Source organism: Hordeum vulgare, chromosome 5H (assembly GCF_904849725.1).
Source record: "Hordeum vulgare subsp. vulgare chromosome 5H, MorexV3_pseudomolecules_assembly, whole genome shotgun sequence".
Lineage (NCBI taxonomy): Eukaryota > Viridiplantae > Streptophyta > Magnoliopsida > Poales > Poaceae > Hordeum > Hordeum vulgare.
The window spans coordinates 525215376-525234907 of NC_058522.1; the positions used below are offsets into that span (position 1 = coordinate 525215376).

Consider the following 19532-nt stretch of genomic DNA (forward strand, 5'->3'; position numbering starts at 1 on the left):
TACATCACATTGATGAACGGGAGCTAGCCACATATCTCTCCGCGTTATAGATGTTGCATGATGAATATCATCCAAACAAATCACCGACCCATTGCCTACGAGTTTGTCATACTGTCGCTACTGCTGTTACTTGTCTTGCTCTGCTGCTGCTACTACTGTTGCTACTGTTGTTACTTGTCTTGTTCTATTGCTACTACTACTGTTGCTACTACTGTCGCTTGCTACTGTTGCTACTTGCTACTGCTGTGACTACTGTTGTTCCTTGCCACTGTTATTGCTCGTTACACTGCTACTACCTGCTACACTGTTGATTCGCCAGACTGTTGACGGGAATTGACAACTTCCGTCAATGCGGCAACGGAATCGCCATTGATACAATTGTTAGGAATAGTCTGCTGTCAACAGATCGTTTCTGACACCGTTGTTATCATATTACTTTGATGTTACTACTGTGCTTGCAGATACTAATCTTTCAGGTGTGGTTGAATCCGACAAATTCAGCTGCTAATACTTGAGAGTATACTCTCACCTCCCGTCGTGCAAACCAACAAATTGGGTTGAATACTCTACCCTCGAAAACTGCTGCGAACCCACGCGCTGGTGGGCCATCAACAACATTCTTCGAGTTTCATTATCGGGGAGTGCTATCAGCATTCTTCTGGTGCCGTTGCAGGAGAAGGTTTGTTGTTATAAGCATTCGTCTAGTTAACGCCAGAGATTGCGCGATCACTGATCCATTTTGAACTCCTTCAAAATAGTGTCAAGGTATGTAATCATTGAAAGTTTTATCAAGCCTCTTGATCTATCTCTATAGATCTTGATGCATATTGTTCAAGTTGCTTAATCGAGGGTTTCCTTTCAAAATTTGCTTTCAAACAACCCTATATGCTTTCCAGAAATTCTACATCATTTCTGATCAACAATATGTCGACCACATACACTTATCAGAAATTCTATAGTGCTCCCGCTCACTTTCTGTAAATACAAGTTTCTTCATAAATTCTGCATAAACCAAAATCTTTGATCACTCATCAAATCACTTATTCCAACACCAAGATGCTTGCACTAGTCAATAAATGGATCGCTGGAGCTCGCATTCCTTTTAACATCCTTAGAATCGACAAAACCTTCCTGTTGTATCACATACAACCTTTCCTTAAGGAAACCGTTAAGGAAACAATGTTTTGACAGCCATTTGCGAGATTTCATAATTGAAAAATGCAGCAACTGCTAACATAATTCCAACATACTTTAGCATCACTACGGGTGAGAAAGTCTCATCGTTGTCAGCTCCTTGAACTTGTCGGAAACCTCTTTGCAACAAGTCGATCTTTCTAAATGGTGACATTTACCATCATCGTCGATCTTCCTTTTAAAGATCCATTTGGACTTAATAGCCTTACGACCATCAAGTAGTTCTTCCAAAGTCTACACTTTGTTTTCATACATGGATCCTTTCTCGGATTTCATGGCCTCCAGCCATTTGTCAGAATCCGTGCCGACCATCACTTCTCCATAGCTCGTAGGTTCATTGTTGTCCAACAACATGACCTCCAAGACAGGATTACCATACCACTCTCGAGCATTATGTGTCCTTGTCAACCTACGAGGTTAGTAGTAGCTTGATCTGAAGCTTTATGATAACCATCATTAGCTTCCTCTTCAACTAGTGTAGGTGCCACATGAACATCTTCTGCACCCTACTACTCTCTGGTTGAAGTGACGGTTCAGTAACCTCATCAAGTTCCGCCATCCTCCCACTCAATTCTTTCAAGAGAAACATTTTCTCAAGAAATGACTCGTTCTTAGCAATAAACACTTTGCCTTCGGATTTGAGATAGGAGGTATACCCAACTATTTCCTTTGGGTATCCTATGAAGATGCATTTATCCGCTTTGGGTTCGAGCTTATCAGGCTGAAGCCTTTTGACATAAGCATCACAACCCCAAACTTCAAGAAACGACCACTTAGGTTTGTCTAAACCATAGTTCATATGGTGTCATCTCAACGGAATTATATGGTGACCTATTTAAAGTGAATGTGGTTGTCTCCAATGCATAACCCCAAAATGATAGTGGCAAATCGGTAAGAGACATCATAGTACGCACCATATCCAATAGGGCACGGCTACAATGTACGGACACACCATCACACTATGGTGTTGCAGGTGGCATGAGTTGTGAAACGATTTCCACATTGTCTTAAGCGTATACCAAACTCGTAACTCGTACATGCACCTCTACGATTCCATCATAGACATTTCATCCTCTTGTCACAGCGATATTCAACTTCACTCTGAAATTGCTTGAACTTTTCAACATTTCAGACCTTGATTCGTCAAGTAAATATAACCGTATCTACTCAAATCATGTGTGAGGTAAGAACATAACGATATCCATTGCATGCTTCATCACTCATTGGACTGCATACATCAAAATTTGTTATCTCCAATAAGTCATTTGCCCATTCCATCTCAGTGGAAAACGAGGCCTTCAGTCATCTTGCCCATGTGGCATGGTTTGCATGTCTCAAGCGATTCAGAATCAAGTGAGTCCAAAAGATCCATCAACATGGAGTTTATTCATGTGTTTTACACCAATAGGCACAATTAGCATGTCTCAAACGATTCAAAATCGAGTGAGTCCAAAGATCCATCAACATGGAGTTTCTTCATGTTTTTTATACCAATATGACCTAAGCGGCAGTGCCACAAGTAAGTGGTACTATCATTACTAACTTTGTATCTTTTGGCATAAATACTATGAACATGTGTATCACTACGATCGAGATTCAGTAAACCATTCACATTGGGTGCATGATCATGAAAGATATTATTCATGTAAACAGAATAACACATTATTCTCTAACTTACATGAATAATCGTCTCGCAGTAAACAAAATCAATATAATGTTCATGCTCAACACAGACACCAAATAACATTTATTTAGGTTTACTACAAATCCCAAATGTAAATGGAGCGTGCGGTGGTGATCACATCAACCTTGAAAACACTTCCAACACACATCGACACCTCTCCCTTAGCTACTTTTCGTTTATTCCGCAACTCCTGTTTCGAGTTACTAATATTAGCAACTGAACCAGGTATCAAATACCCAGGGGCTAGAACGAGCACTAGTAAAGCACACGTCAGTAACATGTATATCAGATATACATTTGTTGACATTGCCAGCCTTCTTATCTGCCAAGTATCTAGGGCATTTCCGCTTCTAGTGACCACTCCCCTCATAAGAGAAGCACTCACTCTTGGGTTTGGGTTTAACCTTGGGTTTCTTCACTGGAGCGACAATTGGCTTGCCATCCTCAAAGTTTCCCTTCTTTCCCTTACCTTTCTTGAAACTAGTGGTTTTACTAACCATCAACACTTCATGCTCCTTCTTGATTTCTACCTTCGTGGCGTCAAACGTCGCGAATAGCTCAAGGATATCAAATATGAGCTATCATCATGATCTCCATCATTGTGTTATCCTTTTGATCTCCATCTCAAAAGCACCGGCATGATCTCCATCGTCACCGGCATAACACCATGATCTCCATCATCGTGTTGCCTTCAGGGTTGTCGCACCAACCATGATTGTACCATTATTGCTACCATTTAGTGATAAAGTAAAACTTTACATAGCGCTTAAACATTGACACACAGGTCATACAATAATTGAAGACAACCCTATGGCTCCTACCGCTTGCGTATGCATCTACATGCAAGTCGATAGTAACTATTACAACATGATCATCCCATACATCGAATATATTTCATCATGTCTTTTTCCATATCATATCACAACATACCCTGCAAAAACAGGTTAGGCGTCCTCTAATTTGTTGTTGCATGTTTTACGTGGCTGCTATGGGTATCTAGCAGGAACAATTCTTACCTACGCAAAGCCACAACAGTGATATACTAGTTGCTATTTAACCTTCTACAAGGACCGCCTTTGTCGAATCCAATTCAACTAAGGTGGGAGAGATAGACTCCCGCCAACCATCTTATGCAACAAAGTTACATGTCAATCGATGGAACTGGTCTCTCGTACGTGGAAAAGTAAAGTTGGTCCGGGCCGCTTCATCCCACAATACCGTTGAATCAAGAAAAGACTAAGGAAGGAAGCAATCTGGATATCAACGCCCACAAACTCCTTTGTGTTCTACTCATGATATTATCTATGCATAAATCTTTCTCAAAATGCCACTCTTGGGGAACATCGCATGGAAAACAAAAAAAATCCTACGATAACATCTACGAGAGGGGTAGTGCATCTACATACCCTTGTAGATCCCTAGGCACAAGCGTATATAACGCGGTTGATGTAGTCGTACGTCTTCACGATCCAATCGCAATCTGTGCCAATCTAGCGCCGAACGGATGGCACCTCCGCGTTCAGCACACGTACGGCTAAATGACGTCTCCTCCTTCTTGATCCATCAAGAGAGGAAGGAGAAGTAAACGGTATCTCAACCAGCATGACGGCATGGTGGAGATGATGGTGGAACAGTGCCAGCAGGGCTTCGCCAAGCGCTGCCCGAACTGATCTGAGGAGAAAACGGAGTTATGGGAGAGGTAGGGCTGCCACTGGGGCATGGGAATTGGTGTGTTCAGCCCCTCCATCTCCCCCACTATATATAGGAGGCAAGATGGAGGGTATCCCCTCCTCCAAGGAGGGGCGTGGGCCTAGGGAGGTCTCCTCCCTCCCCAAGGTACCTAGGAGGTGCCTTCCCCTTTAGGGACTCTTCCCTCCCAACCGCATTGGTCCTTGGAGCTGGCCCAATAAGGCTTAGACGCCCCCTTACAGCCCACGCACGTCCTAGGGGCTGAGGGGACCCTTCTGGACTCCTCCGAAACCCTCTGGAACCTTCCAGAAGCTTTCCGGTACAATACCGATAAACCCAAACTTTTCACGTAGCCAAAATAGGACTTCCCATATATAAATATTTACCTCCGGACCATTCTGGAGCTCCTCGTGACATCCGGGATCTCATCTAGGACTCCGAACAATATTCATTCACCAACGTACATATCCTAATACTACTCTAGCGTCGCCGAACGTTGAGTGTGCAAACCCTACGGGTTCAAGAACTACGCAGACATAACCGAGACACCTCTATGGTCAATAACCAATAGCCGGACCTGGATGTCCATATTGGTTCCTACATATTATACGAAGATCTTTATCGGTCGAACCACGATGTGAAGGATTCACTCAATCTCATATGCAGTTCCCTTTTTCCATCGGTAACATATGTCACTTGCCCGAGATTCGATCGTCGGTATCTCCATAACTAGTTCAATCTCATTACACGCAAGTATCTTTACTCGTTTCGTAATACAAGATCTCATGGCTAACTATTTAGTCACATTGCTTGCATGCTTCTTGTGATGTTGTATTATCGAGTGGGCCCTGAGATACCTCTCCGTCATACGGAGTAACAAATCCCAGTCTTGATCCATGCCAGCTCAACATACACCCTCGGAGATACGTGTAGAGCATCTTTATAGTCACCCAATTACGTTGCGATGTTTGATACACACAAGGTACTCCTTGGATGTCAGTGAGTTGCATGATCTCATGGTCATAGGAACAGATACTTGACATGCACAAAACAATAGCAATAAACTGACACGATCATATGCTATGTTCATAGTTTGGGTCTTGTCCATCACATCATTCTCCTAATGATGTGATCCCATTATCAAATGACAACTCATGTCTATGGCTAGGAAACCTTAGCCATCTTTGATCAACGAGCTAGTCTAGTAGAGGCTCACTAGGGACAATGTGTTGTCTATGTACCCACACATGTATTTGAGTTTCCAATCAATACAGTTATAGCATGGATAATAAATGATTATCATGAACAAGGAAATATGATAATAACTAATTTATTATTGCCTCTAGGGCATATTTCCAACAGATCTTGTGTATGATGATAATGATGTTCTGTAGAAGATGATGATGACGATGTTGTGTAGATATTGTTGTTATATATGTGTTGTTAGTTTTGCATATATGCCTACGGCAAGGCCATAGGCATAGTCCTTTGATACTCTTGATCTGTGTTGGGTTTTCCGTGAAGAGGAACAGGTTATCGCAGCATAAAGTGGGTAAGTATTTTCCTCAGTTCTGAAATCAAGGTTTATCGAACCAATAGGAATACAAACCACAACCGTCTTGAGCGGCTGCACACAAAATAACAAACAACTTGCACCCAGCGCGGGCAAGAGGGTTGTCAATCCTCTTATCTTGTTATTTGCAAGCAAGTGGGTGTGTAGATAATTGTAGATAGCAAGATAAAATAAAAATAAATAAATAACAACAAGGTAATGAAGGTTTTATCAATATGTTGTGAATAAACCCGAGGGCCATAGCTTTCCCTAATGACATCTCTCATGGAAAAATAGCATACGGTGGGTAACCAAATTACTCTTGGGCAATTGACAGAAAAGCGAATAGTTATGCGATATTCATGGCAATGATCATGTGTATATAGGCATCACGAACATAAAAAATAGGCCGACTCCTGCGTGCATCTATTAATATTACTCCATTCATCGACCGCTATCCACCATGCATATAGAGTATTAAGTAAAATAAAGTAATGCACGGAGAACAATGACATAATGTAGACAAAGTAAACTCAAGCAATATGAATAAACCCCATCGTTTTATCCTTAGTAGCAGCAACACAAAGACGCATTTTGTCCCCTTTTGTCACTGGGATGTAGAAATTCACTAGGTTGAACCTACCACAACGCACCTCTCTCACCAAAGAAATATCGATCTAGTTGGCCAAACTATTTCAATAGATCAGAGAGAATTACGAAGTATGATAATCATGCACATAAGAATTATATAAGTATTCAGAGGTGACTCAAATATTTATCATGAATGATCCGAACATAAAGCCACAATTCATTGGATCCCAACAAACGCACCACACAAAAGGAATTACATCATCTGCATCAAAACGAAGATATGATGATCATTGTATGGAAGATCAAAGAGAGAGAGATTGCCATCTAGGTACTGACTATGGAACCGTAGGTCTATGGTGAACTACTCACACATCATCGTGCGAGCAGCAAGGTTGATGAAGGAGCCCTCTGTGATCGATCCCCCCTATGACAGTGTGCCGGAACGGAGCTTCAGATGGCCTCCCATCGGAATAGAGACTTGTGGAGGCGTAAAAAGTGTTTCGGGACTCCCTCCAGTGTTTTTAGGCAAAGAACGGAGTCGGGAGGGCCACAAGGGAGGCAACTCTGATTTTGATGAGGAGCTACAAAGAGGAGATGGGCAAGACTTGTGCCAAACAAGATCTTCGACACGGGGCTCCCCAACACCGGTCAATGTTGTTGCACGGACCCCAATAGCTCTGGCTTCACGACAACAAATATAACTCAACATGAAGACCCATCAGACACGCGAACGGAAGCCGACTACCAAAGCCCCACCATGACCAAAACCTTGCTCTTCAATGTTGTGGTCACCACACAAATCACCGTGTTCCCACACCGCCAGATGGTCAGATGCCCACCATGGTGTCATGAACATCTTACCCTAGGAAATGTGCAAAGGGATTGAATGGTCTTCAAAGCGACACCCCAAGTAACATCAGGATGGGCTAAATCTTGGACCATGCTTAAGTCACGCACATTGCACCACATGTTTCTTCTACTACTCATTACTTAGCTCCCACGTTCTATACATTTGTCGCGTCTGAGTTGTTTCCATTCTGCAGTGACAATTGACTGGTCATTAAATTTATTAAAACTTGAGCATAACTAGGGACATGCACACGGTCAAACAACGACGTGCTTCTAGCCGGTGCTCATCGTCGGGCAACGATGTGGCAAAAGTGCATGCACGCGCCAAGTGTCGCAGAAACTTTGCACGAGAGATGGGCCTAGGAAAAAGAAGAGATATGGTAAATGAGAGAGAATATTACCATGTGGACAACACTGGTTAGACACTGCTTCAAATTGAAGGAGGGACGAAACTTGTCTGGAATGAGAAGTTGAGGATGCAACATTTTTTGTTTTGACGCGTCAATATGGCCCTTACTCTAAGCTGTTACTCGAGCTCACGTACAATGATCTGGTAAATGGGATGGCCCAATAAATGTAGTTGCCTGTGACGTTGCTTCTTGCTCTTCCTTTCGATCATTCATTTGTTTCAAGTTTTTTCTCCTTTTATTTATATTCTCAATGTTCCAAAATATAAATATTGATATTGATATGTTTATGCATTGTTTAAAAATCTTATGTAGTGTTAAAAATTGTTGGCCCAACTTCTTGAAAATGTCATTGGCATTAAAACATGTACATCAAGAAATGTTCACGTGTTTTGAAAACATGTACATGAGATTTTAAACAAACTTACGATGCAAACAAATATTTTATACCATTCAACCAGAAATGTAAACTGCGTATTAGAAAATGTTTGAGTTTCACAAATATGTTTGCAACATTTCAAAAAAAGGATTATACAATGTTACAAAATGTTCACAGAGGTTTAGAAAAATGGTTCATATAATTAAAAATATATTTCAATGTGTATTTCGAAAAGTTTAACATGTATTCAAAAATATCCAAAACATCGTATTTGAAGAAAACAAATATAAAAGAACCTTTATATGTATACCAAAAATGTACAATGTTTTTGAAGAATACTGGACATAAAAATATTCGTTTGAAAATAAAATTTGAATAAACATTTATGAAAAATGTTCATGATGAAAAATGTAGACATGTGTTGAAAAGAAGAAAACCAAAGTAAACAGGTCAATACCAAAGAAAAACAAATAAATCCGAGGAGAAAAGGCAAAATTAAAATTAAAAAATAGAAACCTAAGAAAACAGTGAAAAAGCGATAAGAAAACCACAGGGAAAAAGCTGTCGTACAGCTACAGTACTGGGCCGGCCGGCATTGCCACGCCAGAGGCGAGATGGAACTACATGTCGCCACAAGCGAGAAATAGCCTTGTTGTTGAATTTGAGGGATGAAACTCCGCGTCCAACATCGGAAATGCTTTTCTCATACTGTATTACTTTGCTTTCAAGGTGTTTACATATATGGATCTCAATGGAGGTACGTCGTGGACTATTTGGCTTGAAGAAGTAACTGACCAAGAGCTGCAGCTTGCAGCTTCCAGCAGATAGAGCCACGAACATTGGCTGGCTTCCTCGAGAAGCCGATGCAGGAAGGAGAAGGACCAGTCAAGCCGTCTGTGAGGATGGCCGGCTGGTTCCGAGCATGACAAATGACGAGCGGTCAGATAGATAGCATCGACATTGAATTGAAAGACTCCCTCTCCCTCTAGCTTGAACCGATCTGCAGTACAAGACAAGACAAGGCAATTGGTACCTTGAGGACGGTGGGGGCGGAGAAGAGAAGAGATGGATCGATGGTGTGCTTACCGTACTTCCGTGCTTCGTTGATGCCCCCAGCCTGCCTGCACACGACCATCGCGGACTCTCGCGGCGTCTCTGCCTCTCATGTCATGTGCCCAACAGGGAAAGAGTGAAACTGTCACAGCACGATCTAACCAAAACCACCCCGCCCGCGGCCGGCCATAGCTCTTCAAGAGTTAGATCATGCTGGCAGCTTCACGCTTTCTCTTGGGCACTCACCACGCTGGGCTTGCTTCCGTTCCATTCCATGGATGGATCATGGATGCTCATGCTTATATAGACGCGTCATGCATTGCATAGACAGGCGGGGGCGGGATGGATGAGAACTCACATGGGGGGCGCCGGAGGAGCGGGCGTGCGTCCGGCCGGCCGGTCAAGGCTGGGCTCGTGGTTCCGCGCGGCCCTGTCGCTGACCCCGGCGGGCGGAGAGGAATGGATCCTATACGGGACCGCCGATGCGCGCGCTGCTGGACCGCCAGTCGTCGGGCCAATCGGCGCAAAGTCAGAGGGGCTCACATGCAGGGCCTTGTCGTGGCGCGCCGTGGATGGAGGGGCCAAGGCGTGGTCCCCCCGGACAGGGATCGCTTGTTAAACCAGCGCCTCCCGGGATCTTGTCCTAACCCGCAGACACCTCCGCCCTCGATCGAGAAGCCAAAAATCAGGCCACATGCATGCATCAATTTTTCGTTTTCATTAGTCATGACAAGGAGCAGACGTGCATGCACGCGCCAGCTAGGAGTAGGGTGGCGGTGGTGGTACTAACTGGATCTGGTCAAGGGCTTGCTAATTAACTGGTGCGTGCCGTTAATTTACCCGTCAGAATTAGTGGCACCATGTGAGGTTGATGCTTTACATTTCAGCCTGACAGGTATTGAGGGCGAGAATTCTACTCTACTACTCCCTCCGTTCCTAAATATAAGTCTTTCTAGAGATTCTATTAAAGGATTACATAGGGATGTATATAGACATATTCTAGAGTATAGATTCATTCATTTTGCTTTATATATAGTCACCTTGTAAAATCTTTTAAAAGACTTATATTTAGGAACGGATGGAGTAGTATACTCCCTCCGTCCCAAAGTTCTTGTCTTAACTTTGTTTGAAAATGGATGTATCAAAATACTAAATACATTCATATCTAAACAAATCTAAGACAAGAATTTTGGAACGGAGGGAGTACTTGAAGAAGCACTTGTCGGCTTGTGATTATGCCACTTGTGCACCCTCAACTCAACTACATTGTACACTGAATATGTCTTCATTGCCTGGAAACTGCGATTAGTAGCAGTAAGTATATGTCTCGAGTGTGCAGGAGGCGTGTCGAGTGTGCAGGAGGCCAGGAGCACGTAGGGAAATGTCGGGTTGACTTGCAAACATCGCAGATGGGCGCTAGCTAGCGCAATTTCCAAGACTTGGTCTGCAAGATCTGCATTAAAGAGAGAAAGTGCCAAATTCCATCTAGTGCCAGACTTTTTGCATCCAATCTTTTGTGCCAGGTGCATATGCACTAATGCTGTATGTAACATACAGTACTAAATTTTGGATTTGCCAAACAGAAATAAAGTTTGACAGCCCATAACTGGCTATACAGAAATGGCACGGAAATCATAAACACACAGCCTCGTTAAGAAAGACAGTATCCGTTCCCGTTTGTTACACAACTCAGCATTCTAAGGTTACATGGATCACCGCTGGACCAACAATCGTACGTACACAGTTACATAAAAATGGAGCCTTTAACTAAATTGATAACTTAAGACTCAAATGAGTAATATAAGTTATGGAAAATTGGAAATTATCAAGAAGAAAAATTACATGACATACACATACACACACGACCAGGATGGAGACTGCTGCAACAGGTGAGCCAGGATGCAGTGCTGCCACAAAACTGACCCAGGAGGAGCTTCGGCGGTCAAAGTCGCCCCTCGCCTTGGTTTTGACTTTTTCCGCCACCACCCGAAGACCAACATCAGTGAAAAGCAGAGTGGTCTGGTTCGAACACCGAGGCACTCGAGAGCTGGCCAGATCCAGCGACCCGCTATAACCACCTCCCAGTTTAACCTGTCCTGAACTAGGTCAATCTGGCAGCGAGACTGCCCCACCATCAACTTTCTCATTCAGGGTCCACAGGTTCAGCTCAGGTCATAGCATGTGGGTAAGGAGCAAAGCGAATTGTAAATTTGCTCAGCCTTGGGACGCCTAGATGCGGTTCCTCTGGTGCACTGGTAGAATAGATCAATTAGAAATCTTAGTTTCTCTGCATGAGCATCAGATGTGATCCCCAACTTCATCCTCGTAATTGGCTCGTCCAATGTCCAGAACGCTTCTAATTCTTTAGTTAGCCTTGGCCTTTGTTTCTTCCTCTGATGACATAGAATTCAGAAGATGTTAAATGTCTATTCAAAATAACGAGCAAATACATACAAAATACACAAGAGCCAGCTTCTGATGTGGAGGTCTTACCTTTATGAGATCATATATTTCTGAATCTGGTAGTCCCTGGTAGGGTATATGAAGTGTAAGCATCTCGAATATAAAACACCCATATGACCAGATATCCACTTCCTGCATAAAGCCACATTTAATCGCATCAATACCGCCTTATTTTGAGGTGTTGGTTGGGGCTAGAGCTGGATATCTGACTAGCATAATCTAGTAAGTAGCTAGGGCCCTATTTGCTGATATTAAAATAGTTTATCAATTCAAGTGGATCTTAATATACTAAATCCAAGTGGCTTTACACTATAACCAATATGCATACATGATGATGCACATTACCGCACCCAGGATAGTCAGCAATCAGTAACAATTGGTTACAAGAGTTGTTCTCCACACACGCGCATGTGTGCAGACACACAAGTACAAATGTGCAAGAGTAGCTAATGCAAGCAATGACGAAAAATTGATGTTCCAATAACACATCACGAGAACTACTACAAGATATTGGAATACTCGGTCAGAAATATAGTTGAATTATTCCATAGTACGTACCGTATGGAACACAAATACCAAACGGTTTCCTCAGCTACTGTTTAGAACTATTTAAAATGACTTAAAAAGAAAAAGGACAGCATAATGTTCAAATGAATGCTTACCAGTCCATACTGGGTTTTCTCATGCATGGCCTGAAGAACCTCTGGAGCCATCCAACAAGGTGTCCCAACACAAATATTGGGTGGATATGTTCCAAGGTGAGCTATACAGCATGTATGGGATAGAGAATGCAAAGGAATGGATCTGTCAAAATCAGAGAGTTTGACTACTGGTGTGCCATGACTCCTCTTCGAATCCAGATCAACCAAAACATTCTCGCTTTTTATATCCCGGTGAATAACTAGCTTCCTGTGCATCTCCAACAAGGCACAAGCAACTTCTCGAGCAATGTAAAATGCCAGGTCCACAGGTACATGTTTCTTGCCATCTTTCAGTAATTTTGTCAAATAGCCCTAATTTGGAAATAAAAGCTCCAGTTATCACTGAGAACATCAAAACAAAAAACACTTCAACAAATACAATAAGGCTCATAATGATGAACAAATGAATTTACCTTCAGTGAACCTCCTTTCACATATTCCATTAAAATTACAGACTGCATTATCCTGTACTCCTTATCACTATCATCTTGAACCCATTTAGAAGAAAGTTGGTGACCATATATGTCCACTATGGATCTGTGCTTCCTTAGAGCATTCATCATTCTTACTTCCCCAAGAAGCTTGTATTCAAATTTTTTTACTTCATCATTAGAAGCACGCCGGGTATCTAGGTACCGTATCTGCATTTGAAACCAACGCCAAGTAAATACATGAAACATAGTAAATGCGCCGGAGAAATTTAGAAGGAAAAAATAAACCTTTGCTGCTGCATCAACTGAACCAATTTTGCAGTGGTAGACAGCACTTGAAGCTGTAGCTTCAATTTCTTTGCATAGTGACACCGAAGGGAAGGAAGACCGAGGTGATTGGCCTTCATCCTCAAGCGCAACGTGCAGTCGACTGAGCGGAACATACCTAAAACCATGTGCAAATAATTAATAAAAAAATGATTTTGCAGTCAGGAAGAATCACTGAATAAGCATGTAGAATGTACTTTTGTTTTAATACCTCCATGAAGTAGCATGATTAAAATTTATCAATACTAGATCAGCAGATAAAGCCCCCGTAATATCAGGCAAACAAAATACTCCCTCCGTTCCTAAATATAAGTCTCTTTAGAGATTCCACTACGGACTACATACGGATGTATATAGACATACTTCAGAGTATAGATTCACTCATTTTGCTCCATATGTAGTCCGTAGTGGAATCTCTAAGAAGACTTATATCTAGGAACGGATGGAGTAACAAAAAACAAAAGAGAGTGCAAGAACAAAGGAATAGCTGAAATGAAAGACATAACATACCATATCATACCAATACAGGGTGATTAGACACAATGTACTAGAACATCCTGACAGGCTGACAGCTACATATCGTACAACATTTCACAATATTCAATTTTGCAATCACACACATAAGGCATTGGCATTATAAGTTATTATCTTATTACACATACTATTACTGGTCTTTTGCAATTTAAGTCATAAGCTAGATTACATAGCACATGAATACAGTAAACTACATATGGCATTTGTAGGCCATGTTTTTGACCTGATCACAAAATCAACATAACATTGAAACAGCAGTAGAACAATATAATAACAATATGACAGAACCAGCATAGTGCAAGTTAGTTGCCACCATAAATTCAAGGTAAAGTGGAGTCAGTATTTTCCCCTATACGATCACAAGGCGCTCACCTGCAGAAGTACTCTGGATCCGTCTCTTCCTTTATGTTTGTGGGGTAACACGCATCAACAATCATCCTTACCAAGATATTCCCTTGTCTAACAGGGACAACATTCCAAGCATGAGGTGTGTAGTCAAGATGCCCCCTCACAAGCTCACAAGGAATTGGAGGATCCGCCCGGTCGCACAAATACTGCAATAGATATGGTAGCCATGTCAAAGTTTCGGCCGATAAACATAAAAAATAAGTCAGATAACAGAACAAGAAGGTACCTTCATTAGGACAGCTCGGTGCCTACAAACACCAAACTGCAATGCCCCTATTGGTACAATGCCTGAATTATTCCTTTCCTTGATGATGTGTATTGATTTATCACATAGGCCAGTAAAATTGAAGTGCCCGGAAGGAGTACTGGCCTGTTTTGATGTTTCATTGCTATCACACGTACTACCAGCAGCACAAGTACAAATGAATGGTTGCTCCTTCCTCAAGCTAACAATAGCTCCCCGTGTTCTCCTCAGAGAAGCACTTCGATCACAACCTCCAAAACAGTCAGAGACAAACAAAGCAAGAACTGATGCCCTTAGCAAGTCCAGACCTGCATCTTCATCTGTTTCAGAATAACTTGGCCTCTTCAAACTGGATAACAACAGTTGTGCTGAAGAAGCAATTGCGTCCAATTCTTCATCTTGTTCTCTTAAGATGTAGAAGCAAAAAACAGTTAGGCAGATTGTAAACATATCCTATGCTCTCAAATAGACCAATCAGAAAGAGCATACAACATATAAAGATGCAAATTACCAGACAACGGATAGGAATGTGCACTAACCTGTCCAAAAGAATAACTTCACGTGCATACAGTCCAAGACTCCGTTCGTACTCCTCCAATGGCATGAAAGGCATATCTCGTCCCGCGTCATAAAATCCGTCCGGTAAATGGTCATCTATGCTGCAAAATGACTCCACGCTGTACTTATAGGATAACTTCGAGGATTCATCAATTGGTCTCGGGCATTTGCTGGGTTTGGGATTATTGTCCATATCAGGATGCCTTTTCGATTTCAGCGTAAGCTTAGATGCCTCTGAAGTGTTCTCTTCAACAACTTCAACTGCATTGCGGGTTGATGAAGCGGTATCCTCAAGTTCATTTTCAATACTGCCCCTGCTGAAACAAGCAGGATCGGTGCTGACACCAGAATTGTTGTCATGACAACTTCTCATATTTATTCCAGTTTTTCCATCGTCATATGGATCCTGAAGCATCATGCCACTATCTTTTATAAGCCCATCTGAGTCATAATCGACTATACAAGATAGGTCTTCAGATATAGAACTTGTTTCTTTCAAATCCTGCGCTGAACTTTCTTCAGCAATGTCTTTCATCACTGGCCTGTTTTCCATATCATCTTCAGTCATGTTCACAGCCATTTCATCAATGTCATTTTCACAAAGCCTGCTCCTGCTGGACTCCAAACGCTCCTGGCGAGCTTGCTGCTGCAGGCAATCCCGTCGCTTCCAGCCCTTCTTCATTTTCTGTGCGGTATGAGCTTTTAAATTTGGGGAAATATCTGTGGGTGAGCATGAGAGTGCACGATTGCAAGCATGACTTGCAGGTCTAGGTTCTGCAGAACTGTTTGTGCTTGCGATACCTAGACGTTGTAGCTTGCCACTCTTGAAAGGATTTTCACCATTTTCCCTCATGTCACAGCATACCCAAGAGGGTATCATAAACGAATGGGAAATCCTATTGAACTTGAAGATATAAAAAGAAACTATCAGAATCTGTTATTCGAATTTCTAAGCATAAATGGAAGACATAAGAAAACATCCACAATACAATCATCAATAGAATTGATGAGTAAGTCCATATAGTATCTTGTGAAAAAAATGGCTAATATTAACACCTCCACAACTTTTCTTTCTGGCATACCCCCCCCCCCCCCCTATGCAAGTATTGTTCTGCTGGCCAACACCCACCTTTCCCTAATTTTCGTTACATTTAGAAACATCGCATGTTGATTCCATCATAATCATTTTCCTCGAAAATGACACACTAATCTCTCTCCAGGTATAATTGTTAATCAGGTCCTGACAAATGTTGAATGTTTTGTTCCAGAAATGAATGAATGACATAAAATAAGCACCAAAATGACAAATAACAAATATAAACAAGACATCAAAGATCAGAACAAACACTGCTGAAGATAATGTAAATTATGTCAACATGATCAAGACATAGCAATAACTAGGAACAGGTGGAAAGCAAAACCTCTGATGAGAACATACCTGAAGATTAAGATACTGCAGCGTAAGCATAGAGACTAGTTCAACTGATCCAAGGGATGTCAATCTATTGTTCGATAAGTCAAGGCTTTCAAGACATCTCAAAGAAGAGATCCCTGATGGTAAATCTACCAACTTATTATTAGTCACTTTGAGGAATTTCAAGGCGCGCAACTCGGTTATCCAGTTAGGCAAGTTCTTCAGCTTGTTGAAAGACAGATCAAGTTCTTGGAGCTTCTTGAGGGAGCCAATCTCAGGGGGGAGGAACCTAAAGATATTTAAAAAGGAATGTTAAACCATCATATTTTCCAGGGAAGAAGAGAAATAAATAAGTCAATACAGCATAAAATAGAAATAGAAATCATCATCAGAAACACCATATCCCTATAATTGGTTCAACTGTCCAAAGTCAACATAAAATTCAATTAATTATTTCTAATAGCCTAGATCAAGAATATCCAACATTTGTGAACTCAAGGTAATAAGTAACAATTTGGGAGATAAAAAAACAAAAGGAACAAAAACAGGTGGAAAAATAAAATCTGGTGACAGACTGACACTGACAGTTCCTACTTCCTACATGACTTGTTCCAGGTGATGAAAGGATGCAGTTCAAATTGGTACGAGAATTTAACCCATTACTTCCTTTTGTTGTTTCCTGTGCTAAGAAAATGCGGAAGAACACATCGAGTAATTTGGAACCACAGATGAACAACAAGCATTAGAAGGAAGTGTTCACACCAAGCGTAGTATTTGCATAAACAACGCATGCACAATACTAAAGCTTGTGGAAGGTGAACTACTTGATGATGTCATTATTACAGTGGTTACAAATTTTGGTTCTAACAGCTGTCGAAATTAGGAAAGTCGCATATGATAAAGCTATTTCAACTCGGATCTTGCAAACTTGCATCTTTTTCATTGTGCTGTACTGAAAAAGAATATGTGAAGGGTATTCCAGTTAGACCCTTGTTAACTAACTCATATTTACAAGATGCCCAAGATTGTCCCTTGTCAATCATATATTGACAATGTGCCTCTTAAGAGGTGCATATCACATACAACATCAGTATTGACATGTTTTTCATTGTTCCAAATATCGGCCAGTTAATCGGCATCTCGGTCAGTTCATCACTACTCGGACACCTCCAGATACGAAAAGGCCCTATTTGTGCCATTAACTGGTTGGGGCAATTTATCTGTCTGGGCCAATTAACTGCTACAGAATTTTCAGCCCAAAACTAGCCCGTTCCCTCCCTTCTTTCACAGCTGCACGGGCATTAGGTTAGACCGCTCTCTCCCTTCTCCCACTCGTGGAGGAGCAGCAGCCACAGCCATCCCAACCCTGAGCAGCTCCCGCTGGCTCTGTCCCCTCCCCGAGCAGCAGTCGCCACCGGCTAATCCCTGGTCCCCTCCCTACTAATCCCGACCGATGTGCTACCAGTTACCGATATCCTGAACGTTTGAAAAAAAAATCATAAAATAACTTATCGTTGTGTTTGTAACTTTGTGTCGCTTGGAATGCTGGGGCTTGGCATATGTGTTGCAACTAAATTTCAACTCCAGAAACTGAGAATCTTGCTACAACTAAATTTAGACCACAAAATCATTTAATCATCATTCAAGCATTTGAACTTTTAAACATCTGCACTGACCATTAGATCGGTACATTTTCAGTGTTGATACAAAGTAACTTAGCTACAACAACCACATATAATCAAACTGCACAACAAAGTTGACAAGTGCCCCTGCACTGCCAAACTAGGAACACGATTCAGAACAGCTAGTTGAAGTAAGGTGAGTAAACTGAATGCTCCTACAAACACCAACGACCTCTACAAACTACTGAAGAGACATAGCAAATATTGCAGGCATAATGGTAGCAGCTAATGTGCATGTTAAAACTTCAAAGTAGGCACAACAAACAATTTCAACCATGGTTGCCAGAAGTTATTGGACAGTGGGCATGGCAATATTGCAGTAAACCAGCACAGATTTATAATTAGATGCTAGTCTGCTAAAGGTTTCTTATACACATCCATTTCTCCTAGGGTCGTGCTACTGAAATAAACATAAAATGGCACTAGAAAACACACAAAAAAAGCATGCTTACGCAGCAAATCACAGACGAAACACTAGCATTTGGCTGATTAGACACGAGAACAGTAAATTAACCACGGGCAATTTGACGCACTGCGGCAGAATTAGCAGTAGGCAGGCAGGCAGAGGTGTCAATTGAGGTAGTGGCGTTGTGTGGCATACCTGATGGAGAAGTGGCAGATGGTGAGCTTGGTGAGGCACTTGAGGCCGGCGATCTCGACGAGTATGGAGCAGGCGGAGGGCCTGGGCGGCACCATGGAGAGCTCGAGCTCCCTGAGCGCCCGCATCCGGCGGAGCACGGCCCCGGAGACCCTGGGCGCGGAGACCTTGAGCTGCAGGCTCTGGAGCCCGTCCAGGTCCCCGGCCTCCGGGGGCAGCACCTCGACGTCGTTGCCGAAGAACTTGAGCGCCCTGAGCCCCCCGCGGCACTCGCCGATGGAGCGCGGGACGAGGTTGTATGCGTTGCGGTAGATGTAGAGCTCGCCGCCGCGGAGCGCGGCGGGCGGCGGCGAGAAGGGGGCGAGGTCCCACGTGTTGCCGGCGACGTCGGCGGCGTCGGATCCGCGCGGCGGTAGAACGCCGCCGTCGGGGTCCGGCGCGGCGGGGTCCATGCGGGCGCCACCGTCCGCCGCGGGGTTTTGGGGCTGCCCGCCGCGGCGCGGCCTAGGGTTTCGTACGGGGTGGGGGGTGGGGAAAGAGTGTGAACGGGGAAGAGGGAGAGAGCGGGCGGGGGCTGGAATCGTATAAGTTAAAGCTGAGATTTGGACCGAGTTCTGATTTGTTTCTGTCTCGAGGGGTAAAATGGAAGGCGGCCACGCGGTCGGGTCGCCCCGCGCGCTCTCCGGGAAGACGAAGCCGGTGCGGCTCGGACGGGGTCGCGGTCAGGCTCGGGTGCGGTCGGACCCGAGCCTGTCCTGTGTGTTCAAGGCCTCA

General features: G+C 42.9%; 1 protein-coding gene and 1 long non-coding RNA gene across 2 annotated transcripts; both read right to left on the minus strand.

Moving 5' to 3' along the window:
* Window positions 1-9014: 9014 nt before the first annotated feature.
* On the minus strand, window positions 9015-9752 carry LOC123452180. The gene is made up of 2 exons (XR_006632569.1): window positions 9432-9752; window positions 9015-9345 (listed from the first exon to the last, which is right to left on the minus strand). It is a non-coding gene; the product is annotated as an uncharacterized LOC123452180 (long non-coding RNA).
* A 1278-nt stretch (window positions 9753-11030) lies between these two features.
* On the minus strand, window positions 11031-19479 carry LOC123452181. The gene is made up of 10 exons (XM_045128784.1): window positions 18762-19479; window positions 16503-16767; window positions 15046-15968; window positions 14489-14912; window positions 14227-14408; window positions 13282-13438; window positions 12976-13203; window positions 12524-12874; window positions 11892-11993; window positions 11031-11791 (listed from the first exon to the last, which is right to left on the minus strand). Exons 1-10 carry the CDS (start codon window positions 19208-19210, stop codon window positions 11561-11563), a joined length of 3312 nt encoding a protein of 1103 aa, XP_044984719.1. The 5' UTR covers window positions 19211-19479; the 3' UTR covers window positions 11031-11560.
* Window positions 19480-19532: the final 53 nt, after the last annotated feature.

Excerpts from the sequence above, each read along its gene's own strand:
- LOC123452181 (XM_045128784.1), bottom strand. The coding sequence starts at position 19,210 with ATGGACCCCGCCGCGCCGGACCCCGACGGCGGCGTTCTACCGCCGCGC. Across the intron at positions 13,439-14,226 it reads GATCCAGAGTACTTCTGCAG|GTATGTTCCGCTCAGTCGAC; the intron begins GTGAGCGCCTTG and ends ACATGGTTTTAG. Across the intron at positions 12,875-12,975 it reads TGAAAGGAGGTTCACTGAAG|GGCTATTTGACAAAATTACT; the intron begins GTAAATTCATTT and ends TTTCCAAATTAG.